Below are 15,000 nucleotides of genomic sequence, written 5' to 3' on the forward strand. Positions count from 1 at the left end.
TGTGAGTGATCATCACACTTCCAGTCTAGGCAAGATAGGGATACCCTGTCTCAAAAAATCCCAGCAACAATACAACAGAAACTGATCCAGGGAAATTCTAGCATTGGTGTAGGGGATTTCTTTCTTTTTTTTTATGATCTCTGAATCCCAGTTTCAAACATGGAGGACACTGCCTGCCCTCTTGCTCCCTAGGCCTACTTTACCCTTGCATTCAGATGCCTATCATATAATCCCTACTTACATTTTCTCATTCTTCTGCCACTGATATGATATCTTGAGATGAAAGAATCACAAATATAGAACTACAAGGTAAATTAGCATCTAACCTAAGCTCTTCTTCCAAGGTCAACTTACTTGCTCAACACCACACAACTTTTAAATAGCAGCGTGGGGAGTCAAAACCAGCTTCTGTGATCAAACAGCCAGTGTTCTTTTCTCCAAATCATGCTATGAAGGGTCTAGAACTCCAGTTTCCTGATCAATCTAGCCCAAGCTCAATCTCTTACTCAGTTTTGGGGTGAGCTCATTACCCAAGTTGAGCACTTGTGTGCTGTAAAACCGGTTAGGCCCTGCTCATGAAGAGCTGAAGGCTGATTGATATTTTTATCTTGTGGGTCACTAATGCCAAAAAATTCACCCCCTAGTGGTCAATCTTTTTGACTAATGCAATGGGCTATATATGCAGATGCATGTCATCATACAGATAACATACATTCTCCATAATCTTTGCTTTCCCAGTGAGGGTAGATTGCTATGATAATAGCAGAAAGGTGGTGTGGTGGTTGGAGTACCAGTCATTTGGTCTCAGACACTTACTAGCTGTGTGACCCTGGGCAAGTTACTTTATCCTGTTTGCCTCAGTTTCTCCATCTGTAAATTGAGCCAGACAAGGAAATGGCAAGCTACTCTGCCAGGAAAACCACAAATGGGGTTGCAACGAGTAGGACACGACTCAAATGACATTTCAACAACAAGATTGACATGTAGAATCCCGTCAAAAAATATTATGTATTGCTCACTTTATCTGCAGTATTCTTCCTCTTAAGGAGAAGCATCATAGTCTGGTAGATAGAGCTCTAGACCCGGAATCAGAAAGCCTGATTTCAAATCCTGCCTCACACTTAAAAGCTATCTGGCCTTGCATCTCTCTGAGTCTTAGTTTCTTTATAAAAAGGGGGTAAAAATGACACCTATCACACAGTGTTGTTGTGTAATCAGATGAGGAAACATATGTAAAATGCCATATGAACATCACCCATTATTATGAGGCTTCTAAATGGTCTACATCTCTTTGGCCTCTTTCATTTTTTAGTTTCCAGTCACATTTTCCAAAATGGTTTCCCCCATCTTTTCCTGTCCCCATTTACATTAAATTTACTGTGTAGTGCTATAAATGTAATGTCAGAAATGCTAAAGCCCCAGTGATCTGAGGCCAGCAAGCAAAACTAAGAGTAATAAAAATGTTTGTTTTTAGCTATGTTGAGAGAAAAAAGGATAGAAAAAGGGTTAAGACCGTTGCTCGTAGTGGATAGGACAATGATGTCAAATAATAAAAAGAAGGCAAAGCTTCTCTGTCTGTGATTTGCTTCTGTTTTATCTGCCAATGAGAATGCTCTTTGCACTGGAAATGACAGAACAGAAATAATTAACAGGGAAATAGTACCTGATAAAAGTAAGAGGATTGTGAATTTTTAGATGAACTTTATCCTTGGATACTGAATGAGGTGATTATTATCCGAGGTGATTATTAATCTGTTGTTAGTGACATTTGAAAGATAGTGGAACACAGGAGTAGTACCACGAGATTAAAGAAAGACAAATAAAGCATGTTAATTTAAAGAAAAAGAAAGAGAGGAGTCTTCAGATTTTGACTTTGATTCCTGGGAAAATTCTAGAATGAATCATTAAAGACATGATTGTTGAACCTCTTCAAAGGGAAGTGTTGATTACAAGGAGCCAATATGGTTTCATTTAGAACACTCCAATCCAAACTATGAAATTATCTTCATTTTTTTATAGAATTACTATATTAGTAGATGTAGATAATTCCTGGGTAGAGCTCACCTTGATTTTAACAAGTCTTCTGATAAAGTAATTCATATTTTTCCTGTGGAAAAGGTGAAGAGATATGGACAAGATGATAATACAATAACATGAATTCAAAACTAGTTAGAAGGTCTAGACTCAAAGAATAGTTGGTAACGGTGCAACATCAGTGAGGAAGGAAGGGTCCAATGGAGTACTTCTGGGTCCTGTACTCCAAGGATTGTTTCTAACAATGACTTGAATAAAGATTCGATGTTATGCTAATAAAACTAAAGATGCCACAAAACTAACATATTGGACAGTAGAGTTTGGATCTAAAAAGATCTCAGTAGACTGAATATAATAAGATGAAATTCAATAGAGATGAATATAAAGAACTACACCTGGGTACCAAAGCTCAACTTCACAACCTTAAGAGACAGGAGACATGATAAGACAAAAAAAGTCTGGAAATTAGAATGGATTACAAACTCAAATTTTTATTCAAAAGTGTGATGCGATAGCCATAGAAGCCAGTGTCATCTTGGCCCATATTAAGAGGTACATAGCTTTCATGAATAGGGAAACAATAGTCCCACAGTAAGCATTTATTAAGTACCTATTGAGTGCCAGCATTATTCTAACACAAAAAGAAAGGCAAAAGACAATCTCTCCTCTCAAGGACCATACATTCTCATAAGGCAAAACAGCTTGTTAACAACCAAGTACAAAATTGATTTACACAGGATAAAATGGAGACAATTTCAGAGGGAAGCCATAGATTAAGGGAATAATCACTGATTACAGAGGCCTGGACCAGCACCAAAGGCTGCATAAATGGGAAAGGAAGAGCATAGTTCCTCACTTTAGGAGAATTCACAATATAACTGAAGCTGACCATTAGAAAAGGGAAATAACCTACACTATTCTTATCTCAAAATAACTCAAAATCTTATAAAAGTGAATACTGAAAACTAAAAATAAATTAATTAATTAAAAAAAAGAAGGCCTGGAAGTCAATTGGTGGAGATGAAGAGGGAGAGCAGTCCAGGCATGACAGACAACCAGAGAAAATGCCCAGGGCTGAGAAAGGGTGTGACTTGTTCATGGAAGAACCAGGAGACCAATGTCACTGGCATGAAGAATACATGCCTGGTAGTAAGATAAAAAGACTGGAAAGGTAGGAGGGGGTTAGGTTATGAAGGATTTTGAATGACAGAGCATTTTGTATTTGATTCTACAGCCAATAGGAGGCCACTAGAGTTTATTGAGTAGAGGGGTGACAGTTGCAGCTGTACTTTAGGAAAATCGTTTGGTGGGTGAATGGAGAATGGATTGGAGTGGGAAGAGACCTGAGGCAGACCCACTAGCAGGCTGTTGCAGTATTCAAGGCATGAGGTGATGAGAGCTTGCCCTCTAGTGTCAGAGGAGAGAAGGAGGCATCTTCAAGACATGCTGCAAAGGTGAAATTGATGGGCAGTGGCAACAGATTGTCATCTGACACAATAAAGGCATTAAAAAAATAAATAAATATGTACCACCAGACTTCAGGGCATCAACATGAAGGTTGTGATGCCAGTGAAATTAATGGAAGACTCACATAGCCCTAAGTCAGTGTAGCCTTCACTTTTCAGTAAAAAAATAAAAAGTACCTACTATGTGCCAAGCATTGTACTGGAGAATATCCCTTGATATTCTCAAGAATTAAGACATTCTTCTGATAAAGAGGAATTCAAACAGAAGAATGTCCCTGTCATCCATGTCACATATTTTCACTTCTCACATATTTTCAGAACTGTTTTGAAAATTTTTATTTATTCTTGTTTCTTCTTATTTCAATTTCCTTGTTTCTTCTGTTTACTTCTGTTTATTCTTTGGGCTGAATTATGCTATTAGCCTACAATGAGGCAAGGCAGGGGTCCTGAGCTTTATAATAGTTTTATAATGGCATATGTATTTTTGATACTGTATATAATATAGTATTATAATAATATCATATGTGTAATAGAATAATACATAATTAATATTAGAGTATTTTATAATGCTGGATATAAAACAGGATTTTATAATGCTGGCTTTGCTACATAGTATCTGTGTGGTCTTGGACAAATCACGAAACTCCTTTACACCTCAGTTTCCTCATCTGTAAAATGAGGGAGTTGGAGCTCTTAAGTTTTTTTTTTCCAATTCTGAGTCTACATGGCCCTGTGATTCTTGTTTCTTCTGATGTCTTCTGGTTTCATTTCTTCAGCTGCTTTCTTCTTCATCTGCTGCTGCTTCTATGTTATTGTTACTTAGTAACTTGAGTTGTTGGTATAATTCTAAGCCTCACGTTCAGAGCATGTGAGACCTGAAAGGCACCTTCAAGACAATCTAGCCCAATCCTCCTCACTTTATAGCCTAGAAGATAAATGACTTGCTCTAAATCATACTGCTAAATAATAGCAGAGCCAGGATTAGAACCCAGGCCTCCTGGCTCTCTTATCATATCTTCCAGTAACTCTCACATCTAGAGCAAGTGCCCACTATTTTATGAAAAGGTTTTAGCACATTAACAGTGGCATTTTATCATCATGGGAGCACAAAACCTTTTTTTCCCTTTCATTTGGGGGAGTGTTTCCCTTCGTCTTAGGGCGCCCTCTTGTGGCCTGGTCTCAGAAGAAAAATGTCTCACTTCCTGGTCCTGTTTTCTCTCCTTTCAGTAAATGGTTATATGCATGGAAGCAATTCTTGAATGAAACAGAAACCGTGTGGCTCCAAATAACATTGGAAACTATGTTCTCTAAGGTCTCTTCCTGCTCTCCTGAAAAACAATACGGAAAAGTCTATGATTCAGCTCAGGCTAGCATTAGAAGCAAAGGAGGCCAGCCTCCAAGTAGTGAGGTGGGCATCTTGGGGGACATGAGCTACCATGGAAGGGATGCTGGATTTGGAATCAGCAGATTTGACATCTTAATTAGCCTTCCAGCCCTGGTTTGAATGCCTGCCATCAGGGAGGATGAACATGATAATCTAGTGTTTCTCATCTTGGATGACTGATCTTAATGATTTCCCTGGATCTGGAGATATTTGTCTAACCCATGAGTCCAGCCTACTCTTTGAGCTGGGATCTCCACGTTTTTCTACCAACAGGTCTGTGTTTTCTGAAGTATGTCTTCTCTATATCTCATCCAGACTGAGAGTTCTGTCTTTTACCAGACTCATCCTTCACCCAACCCTCCACGGCCTGCTTTGTCCTCTCTCTCTCTGTTCATACCATAATTGTCCTCCTGCTATCCTTAAGCAGTATATTTTTTTTATGTATAGTTTCTTTTTTCCTAAAAACTTTTCTTTAGTTATTCTAACAGCCTGGGTGCCCATGCAAATGTCAGCCCCTTTCCCATATTGTTCTCTCAATTTCAGTCATTAGTTTTCTCTTGCTGAAACTAGAAAGCCGCTTCTGCTTGCTCATTAAAAATGAGCTCTGGTTCAAATTCTTAAAATCTAGCCATTACTAAGATTCTTATAATCTGGCCAATAGCTCGATAATGTTCAGACTCCTTTAAAGTCTGCCCAATACAATGGATGTTCTAATAAATCTTGTCCTTGGCTAAAAGAAGTCTTGGGTCGAATTCTTTTAGGCAGGAACCACGTGTTGTGATTTTGGGGTCCCAGCACCACAGAACTCTTAAACCTTAACATTTTGGTGGCCTATATGGGGAAAACTACCTAATCCCAAGTTCTTCTCCAGCCAAGACTGGAAGATATGTAAGCCTGCCCCCCTTCTTTCTTGCCCTGCAGTTGGGGTCACTCTCCAAGTACCTAGGAAGGCTTGGAAGTGCTGTTCAGGCAGACAGTTACAGGGCTGTCTCAAACTCAGCCTGACGCACTCAGGCTCTCGGTCCACGGGTTCAGTTCAAAGCCATGGACCTGGGTACACCTCCTGCAGCATAGAGGACAAGGACAGACTCCCTGTCAGGAAGCATATGTCCTTTCTCTCAATTCTCTAGGTGCTTGGGAGCTGGGAAAACTGCAGGTACTTCTTGGTTCCCTGAGGCTTACTTACTCCCTTCCCTAGACACCCCTGAATCCTCCTTCGTGGAGGTTACAGGGCAAAGTTAGGACAGCTAAAAATACCTTGGCAGATTCTAGAGGTTTTGTGATTGATCATTAAGTAGTTTTGAAACACCTCCCTATAACCCTGGTCACTTCCTTCCCTTGAGTCAAGAGGGTATCAGTTAACCCCTCTCATAGGAGAAGAGAGTTTCAGCCTTTCCCCCTCACCTTTGCTTTTGCCCTCCCCAACCTGGGAAAAGGAAGGAGGGGGGAGGGGCAGCAGCTACAGCATGGGCCCACTGGCAAAGGCCTTGGGCCCTAGGAAAACCTTTGCCTGGAAGCATTATCCAGGTTTAGCACATCCTGATCAAGGTAAAGAAGCCATCCTCTGAACTTGGGTAAGCACACTCTTTTTAAAGTTGTAGCTTTAACTGTTAATGATGAGATGTTGATTATCTGTGTACAGTAATTTGGAAATGCATTTAACAAAACTGAAGTTGCCTGATTGGTAATGGGTTTGTTTCAAGTTTCAAATTGTTGAACTTTTTGTATCAGTTATGTCAAACAACTTTTCATAATTTGGTTACCGCTAAAATAATTTGGCTATTCTTGGTTATTGTTTTAATGTGTGAACTTGCCAAAAAGGTTTTTTGAATTTTGTCCTGGTGGGAATTTGCAAGTAGATAGAAATAATCTCTAACAATTGGCTTTTTACACCAGGACAAATTTAAATTTGATGTATAAATCCTGGAAAAGTTTTTCCTAAGCTGTGATTAGTGAAACTTGCTGTTTGAAATAAAAGCTCATAGGCCTTTATTTTGAGTTGTCTGGGGGATCATAATCCATCGATAATCAATAATCCACCATCTGAGAGAAATGCCACAAGCTATTCAGACAATGTGATACTGGTGGGAACTCAGCATTGGGAAAAGCTGAGAGGACAATTGTAGCCCTAGTCTAAGATGGGATACTCATGGCTCAGTTTCCCCCTTATGTTCTTTTGAAAGGGAATGTTACCCACCTGCCTATTCCTGAGTCTGGCTATGAGGTGGATTTGATACTGCATGGTTGGAAAACTGAATTATCTGAATCCAAACACAGCTAAGGATGTTTTATCCTGTCATATTTGAGCCCCAAATCTAGTCCCTGCTTTTTATCTGGGCTCTGCAGTCTTTTCTGTCAGATTTGAGTCTTCCAGATCATTCACCTACAGTTGGTAGCAAACAGTATGTACCAGCCAATGTCCCTCCATCATTCCCTGGGTTCAGTCTATGTTCCAGTCAATCTCCTCTTTGGGACCCACTTGAGGCAGGGATAGCTCTTATGCCCCTTGCCAGCAGGAAGCAGTTTCAGAAGCCAAGACCTTTACCCCTTACCCCATAAGAATTTGAGTCCCATTTTTTGAGGGGGAGATGATGAGGATGGTATCTAGACCCCCCAAAAAAACCCTGGACTTTCCCACATGTCCAAATCTCTGGCATTCCCTGGAGGCTATAATCCCATCAACTGGCCTTTCATTGTGCCTATGCCCTATCTCCCAATTCTCTGTTACCTTTCATCTAGCCTGGCCCTCCATTGTTTTACCTCCCTATGGCCCCCAGTCACTTCCCATCCTTAATCCTAGCAAGGCTCCATTCTCCCTGGCCATGTGGTCCAGGTCCCTGACATTCTATTACCTCACAGTCACCTCAGACTACTTGGCCACTCCTAGCTTTCTGCATGTGAAGTCCATCTTGTCTCCATTAAGATGCTCAAATTCTTAAAATCTAGCCACTGCTCAGATTCTTATAATCTAGCAAATAGCTCACTAATGTTCAGACTCCTTAAGAATCTGCCTGATATGATGGATATTCTAATAAACCTTGTCTTTGGCTGAAAAAAAAATGAACCCTTTACCTACATGGAGAAGATATCAATGGGATTCGCTTAGTAAAATCTGTCCTGGAAGTAGAGATGGGGTGAGGAGGAGGGGGAGGGGAGGAAAAAGAATTGCTAACAATCCTACACTTTGTGCTTTGCCAATATTGTTACCATCATCTGTTCTAGTCTATGCCCCATGTTTAAAACCTACTTGATCCACGAATGCAATTTTGGCTTAGGATAAATCATAGAATGTAAGAGGTAAAGGAACATTAGATCCACTAAACCAGCCTCCTTATGTGATGAGCTGGGCATCTTGAGGGATGTGTGGTACAATGCAAGGTATGCTAGTTTTGGAATCAGAACAGTTTAGAGTTGCTAGTCCTGGTTTGAATCCCAGACTGCAACTTGCTACTAGTTTGACCTTAAGAAGTCCCTTAACTTCTGTTGCCCTCAATTTCCTCCATTTTGAAATGCTCTTTTGACTTTACCTGGCCTATTTGTTTTATGAATGTCCCCTCATATTTCTCTCAAACATTAGTTCAAAGAGAAAGAACCTGATGACCAAATTTTATATCCAGTCTGAATCCCATGGAGACCATCTCTTTTGATTCAGTATAGATTATCAATCGATTCTGAAAGCATATGGTTCTATACATCTTGGGATGTCAGCAGGCTAGGGAGGAGGCATTCATTTATTCTCACCCCATTCTCACATCTGTGCTCTCTATTTTCCTCATGTGGTAGAGAAAACTTAAACCTTAGCTTTGCTGCCCACTTTTTTCTCTGCTTTTCTATTTCTTTGTAATATTTATACTCACTGGGTTTCTTCATGTTTGTACTGTGCCTCTCCTTTTTTTTTTTTCTTTTTCAGTTTTTCCCATTCCAGGGACAATTCCCATTGGCATAACTATAAGGACTCAGGGGCAGACAATCCTGTTCCCTCCAATGTTGGCATGTTCTCTGGTTTTTGAAGCTCTATGAAGATAGATCAACAGTACTTGTAACAGTCAGATATTGGCTGTGCTCCTTCCAGATCTTTTTTCCTGGCTTATGGGCCATACCTTCTCTTCCTTATGACAAGATAGATCTTAATCTCCTCTTTCAGTACTAGATCACCAAGAAGAAAATAGTTCAACAACAATGCAACAAACATTTAGTAAGCAAATAACTAGAATTGATACCAGGAATACAAAGAAGAAAAAAAGAGAACAAGTCCCTGTTCTCTGGATGTTTATAGTCTAGAGGGCAGCAGGGAATGTCTACTAATAAATATCATACAAGAGAGAATGTCATAAGGTCAAAGGATAAAGGCAGATATTATTTATTTATTCTTATTTCTTCTGATTTTATCCTTGATTTCATAAGAATGGTACTTTAGTCAAACGAATGGTTAGACCTCCAAGAAAACAGAAGAATTATTTTTCTTCTGACTTACCCCTCCACTTTTCTTTCATATATTTTCTTTCTTTCTTTCCTTCCTTCCTTCCTTCACTCCTTCTTTCCCTTCATTCATTTGTTCCTTCCTTTCTTCCTTCCTTCCTTCCAGGCACTCTTATTCTGTTACTTAATATGTGTTTGGTAAGTCCCGACTCTTTGGGCCTTTGTTTTGTCCTGCACAAAATGAGGCATTGCAGAGCATCAATTTAGAGCTGGAAAGACCTGAGAGATCCCTTCCAGCTCTAAATTTATATTATTTTACTCAAAAGCTGACCTATTCTAGAGTAATAAGGTAAGTCACCTCAACCCCAGGACGATCACCAATAAACTTCCTCTTCAACCCTGCCTGTTGAAATATTTCTCTTATTTCAAAGCTCAGCACCAGTGCTACCTACCTCTTTCCAAAGCCCTTTCCCAGATATCCCAACTAAAAGAATTCTCACCACCTTATTTTTTGGTGTATTTAAACCAGTACTCTTGAATCCAAATTCAGTGTTCTTTCCTTTGTATGTCACTATGACTGATTCCCTAATCAGGTGCCCTATCTAATACCCCAGTCTCTTTGGGGCTAAGATGCACTTCCTTGTTTTCACTACTTCATCTTAGTAATACAGTCTCACTCTCAACCCCATTGCTTAGGACTTAATACTTATTACTAATGCCAGTCACCACTGATGACAACAACCTGCCTTCTCCATCTGCCTCTCACCTGCCAAATTACTCTAGAGTAGTGCTATGCTCATCTGCTGAAATTTCTACTCCTTGCCCATCACTAATGCTAAATATTTGCCTGTCTAGATGTCTGATTTTGACCAGTAGGTGATCATATGGTTTCTTCATGGTATGATCTGGCCAGATCATTTGAACTTTTTTTGACAGAGTAACTAGCCTGTCAGATCAAGGAAATACTAGTGGTGTGCATTTTACCTAGATTTTTAAGAAAAGAATTTTTTAAGGTCTGTCATGACATTGTTGTGCACAAGATTGAGAAATTATGGATTGTGTGACAGGCGCAGTTAAGTGGATTTAGAATGAGTTGAAAGATCAGACTCAAAAATTAAACTATGGGTCAATGAACTATAGCTTTTGTGTGGCCTATGATCTCAAATACAATAAAATTTTATATGAAAATGTAAAAACCATTTTCAGGTGGTAGGCTATATAAAAACAGATGACTTGGACCAAGGACCATAGTTTGCCAACCTTTGGATTAAACAAATAATTCTATGACAATTTTAAAGAAAGACTCTATTGGAATGAGCCAAGAAGTATCCCCAGTCTTTTATTATTTACCATTTTATGAATGAGAGCATGTATATCAAATATATAGTTGATGAAAATCTAGGAAGGAGAGCTAACATCCAAAAGTGCTGTCCAAATTTCAGGAGATGATGGTCTTTCTGTACTCTGTCCTAGTTGGGCCATTTCAGGAATGCCCTATTCAGTTCTGGGTATTATACTTCACAACTGGGTGACTCAAAGTACATAGGATTTATTGTTAGTCACATAAACAAAATAAAGGCAGGGATCTAGAGCAAAGAATTGAGATGGAAACCTTGGCTCCACCTAGAATTTGTTATTTTTTGTGTCTCTGTTCTGACACCCACCCCTTCTATTTGCCAGGGTTACACACACAAAAGACACATTAAAGTGGAGGCTGTGTAATAACATCCTAAATAATGAGTGGGTAAAATAAGTCACAAAACACCTAACTGTAGAAAAGAGAATAACAATCACATTTAGCATCTGCTCTGGAGCCATTCCCCAAGTTTGCACTCGCGCTCAAAATTTGCATTCCAAAATGGCAACTGCCACCTCTGGTTCAAGAGTTAACTCTATGAGTAGCCACTCCTAACCTTGAGCATATAAGCCCCAATCAATGTGCTTCCCATTAATAATCAACTAGCAGATTTGATTAGCTTTCAGCATAGGCATCACTCAAATGACATTCAGAAAGCAGTAGTTACAATTCCTTCCCTCTCCCCCCACATAAACAACCTGCCACGTACTCTTCCCCAAACAGACTCCAGTGGGGAAAATGGGCACAAACCAAAAGTACAATAGTAGTAAGATTGCATGGAAGATTTGCATGTGCCCAAGACAACTCACACGCCTGGGACTCCAGAGCCTTGATATCCCTTCTTTCTAGATTCCTGGTGAAGTTTGCTGCAGAATGTGGTGACAAAGCATTGATGATGCTCTGCTACTAGTCCGGGTTAGCTCCCAATGGTGCATAGTATCTCTGCTTGATTGGTGGGGTTCACCCAGGTTTGCTCCTCATGGACCCCAGAATCTTTGCTGAATGGGTCAATCCACTTGATTAACCGGTCTTGCCCTTTAATAGTCTCCACCAGCTCCACCTCAGGCTCTTCTGGAAAGCTTCTGTGTTCATTTAGCAAAAGAGTTACAGTGCTCTTTCAGGATTGGCAGAGATCCTTGGGTTAGGATTATCAGAAGACTCTCTATTTCTGTTCTTTCAGGTCTCCTTTGAGATTTGTCACCAGGCAAGGAGGTAGGAGAGATATAGCCTCTCCTTTTAACAGCTTTTCCTGGATCCAGAGTATAGACTTCACCCTAAATTATAGTAAATATCCAGAACACTTCTGTAGTCTTCATCTCTTTAAGCTAGGCCATAATTAGGCAAAGACCATATGCTAAATAATCACCAAAGAGCTTCAAAAATTCAGGGTTCCCTAGTTTTCATAGTTCCAATTTTTCCTGTTTGCTTAGCAAATGAGTAGCTAAGGAAAAGGTACTGAAGCAGTCTCTGCCCTATGGTCACATTCACTAACTCTACTGGATAGCAGCTTGTCTTCATGTCTCTGTCTATATTCGTATAGCTATCACGCTATGAAAATGTATATATTTATCTCTCTTCTATGTATATATGAAGAGAGAAAAAGAGAGGTGAGAATGAAGAGCAAATGAGAAAGAGAGGGAGAGGGAGAGGAGAGGAAAGAGTTATTCAAAGTCTCAAATCATTTAAGAGGTGTAGAATGATTTAGCAGAATTGAAAGATCCCTACCCTTACATCTCAGTGCCTTGAGTCCTATAACTTTCAACTTTACCAAAGTCAAAAAGGGGCATACATTTACATCCTCCCCTCAGTGGAAAGATTTTAGTCATTGCAAATCACTTGGGAGAAACTTGGATGCCTGTCGTCGTGCTAAATAGCAAATATACTTTGGCATGTTACATAGTTCACATTGCTAACTGAGTTAACACCAGTTCAGTACAAAAACAGTGTACCTTATATACGTGACATATAACACACAATAGAGTTGCATACAATAACCAAATGTATAGGCCACCACTAACAACATATCACATGAACATATAGCAATAGTACGCATCAGAGAAATACGTGCTGTCATTATTGTTGTTGTTTGTCCTTCGTTTTCAAAGAATATGAATGACATCACAAATGAGCAATGAGTGCTGTTAATTTGTGGATTAATTGAATTTAAGTGAAATGGAGCTGCAAAAATCATTAGCCTCACTCTCTCTTCCAGAATCATCAAAATCCAACGGAAAGAGAAAAGTCAAGGTGACTGATCATGGCCTAAGACACAGTGGATGACTCTGGCATATTAGATGTCTCACCAATCCCGAAGTGATCCATGGCACTTTCTTCAACCTCCTCCATTGTTGTTGGAACACATTATTCTTGTCTGCCCAATCAACCAGGAGAAGTCTTCATGTGCTTGGGGTAAGCATCCGCCTCACTCACCAACAGGTTTAAAACCTGTTACATGCTGTCAACCTGGTTTAGCCTGTCTGCCCAGACAGTTTTCTGAGGTGTGGCCACTGCACATGCTACGGTTTCTTGGAGGCACAGATGAGAGTTAGGGACTAGACTGGTGATTTCATATGTATAGGAAACTCCCAGGTTAGGGAATTCTCTCTGCTAATGCAGATCACCACTACCTCAGCAACTTCTAGCCTAGAGAGGTGCCCAAAGAAATTGAATGACTTGTCAAGGGTCACTTTGTACGAAGTGACACTCCAAGACTTCCTAGTTTCAAGGTCAGCTTTCTATCCACCATGCCACGATTCCTCTCTATGCAAATGTGCAGAGTAGAAGAAGATAGACTGAAATTTAAGAATAATGTGTGGTTAAGGTTGGCTGGCAGGTAGTGTATATAAAGGGCACTGGCTGAAATAAATGATCAGGCCTGTTTATCAGGAAAATTACTTCAGCAGTTTGGTGAAGGATAGATTGAAAAAGACTGGGGATGCGTAGATTAGTAAAGAGGCTATTCCAATAGTCCAGACAAGGAAGAATGAGGTTGGTAGATGTGGGAGTGGAAAAGAAGGAACAGATGAGGAAGACATTATAGAGGTAAAAGTAAGACTTGGCAACTAATTGGATGTGCCCACCTGATCCTTTAGAAATCTCAGAAACCCATGCTTGTCCTTCAAATTCAGCAACAAAAGAAGGCCTGGGAGGTAGAGATAACCCTTCAGTCTATCCATGGAGTGTTGGCTCACAGCAAATTAAAAGATTTTTCATCAGCACACAGTGCAAACCCTTGAGGCAACGTAGCTGACAGCAAGTAATTATGTATGCTCTGAAGGAGAAGGCAGGTGAAAGTCTCATCATTATCAATGGCCAGGAGCATGCCTTTGACTGGAATGCCAACTGGTCACATCCTGAGGGGTAGAAGTGGGAGGAAGCAGCAGACCAAAAGAACTGGAAAAAAATAACTGAGGTTTTCAGCTTGATGCCTGGGAGAGTGATGATACCATCATCAAAACTAGGGATATAAAGAGCTTAGGCCAGTTTTGTGAAGAATATAATAAATGCAATTTTGAATATGTTGACTTTGAGATTTTGGCAGGACATTTAAATGGAGACAGCCATCAAGGCAGCTGAAATTGAGAGACTAGAATTTATGGGAACTGGAATATGTAGAGTTGGAAGTCATGTCTGTAAGTCAGTCAACAAACAGTAATTGAAAATATGGAGAGCAGGAAGAAGAGAAACCCATGAAAGCACCTAAAAAGACGTGGAAGTAGACAATATCATCAAGGCAGAATAAAGAGTTGAGAGCTAAGGACGTAACCCTAGGAGATGTCTACCTTAGGAGACACCTAGAGGAGAAAGACCCATGAAAGAGGCTACGAAGAAGTAGGAAGAAGTGAAGTAGGGAGTCTGAATGAAGCAGTATCATGGGAGCGACAGCAGGAGAAGTATTAAGAAGGATGGGTAGGGCCAGCTAGATGGCGCAGTGGATAGAGCACCAGCCCTGGATTTAGGAAAACCTGAGTTCAAATCTAGCCTCAGACACTTGACACTTAGCTGTGTCACCCTGAGCAAGTCACTTCACCCCATTGCCTCACAAAAAAAAAAGATGGATGATCACTGGTGTCAGATTCTACAGAAGGGTCAAGGACAATAAGGACTAAGAAGATGTCTATGAAATTGTGAGCTAGGGGGTAGTTGTTAATTTGAGAGAGAAAAAGGGATTCTCAGTAGACTGGTTGAGAAGTCAAATTACAGAGAATGAAAAGGGGTGGCCGGGAAACGGAGGCATCAAGGGTTGATTACTCATTCCTGATATTGGCAGTGAAGAAAGAGAGAAATTAGACAGTAATTTAAGGAACTGGCAAGGACAAGGGAAGCAGAGAAGGAGAATG

General features: G+C 40.1%; 1 protein-coding gene and 1 pseudogene across 2 annotated transcripts in view; one reads left to right on the forward strand and one right to left on the reverse strand.

The window, feature by feature from the left end:
• LOC114027264 overlaps positions 1-15,000 on the reverse strand; it is a 229,884-nt pseudogene that overhangs the window by 171,884 nt on the left and 43,000 nt on the right.
• Positions 1-15,000, forward strand: part of LOC114027265 (TRPM8 channel-associated factor 2-like) — a 41,352-nt gene that overhangs the window by 8,574 nt on the left and 17,778 nt on the right. For both annotated transcript variants that reach the window (XM_027841255.1, XM_027841256.1), the window contains exon 3: positions 12,873-13,069. In XM_027841255.1, the coding sequence (XP_027697056.1) occupies positions 12,873-12,911 (39 nt within the window). In that variant the 3' untranslated portion in view covers positions 12,912-13,069. The remainder of the gene's footprint in view (positions 1-12,872; positions 13,070-15,000) is intronic.

Source organism: Vombatus ursinus, unplaced genomic scaffold (assembly GCF_900497805.2).
Source record: "Vombatus ursinus unplaced genomic scaffold, bare-nosed wombat genome assembly UNPS02014858.1, whole genome shotgun sequence".
NCBI classification, from domain to species: Eukaryota; Metazoa; Chordata; class Mammalia; order Diprotodontia; family Vombatidae; genus Vombatus; species Vombatus ursinus.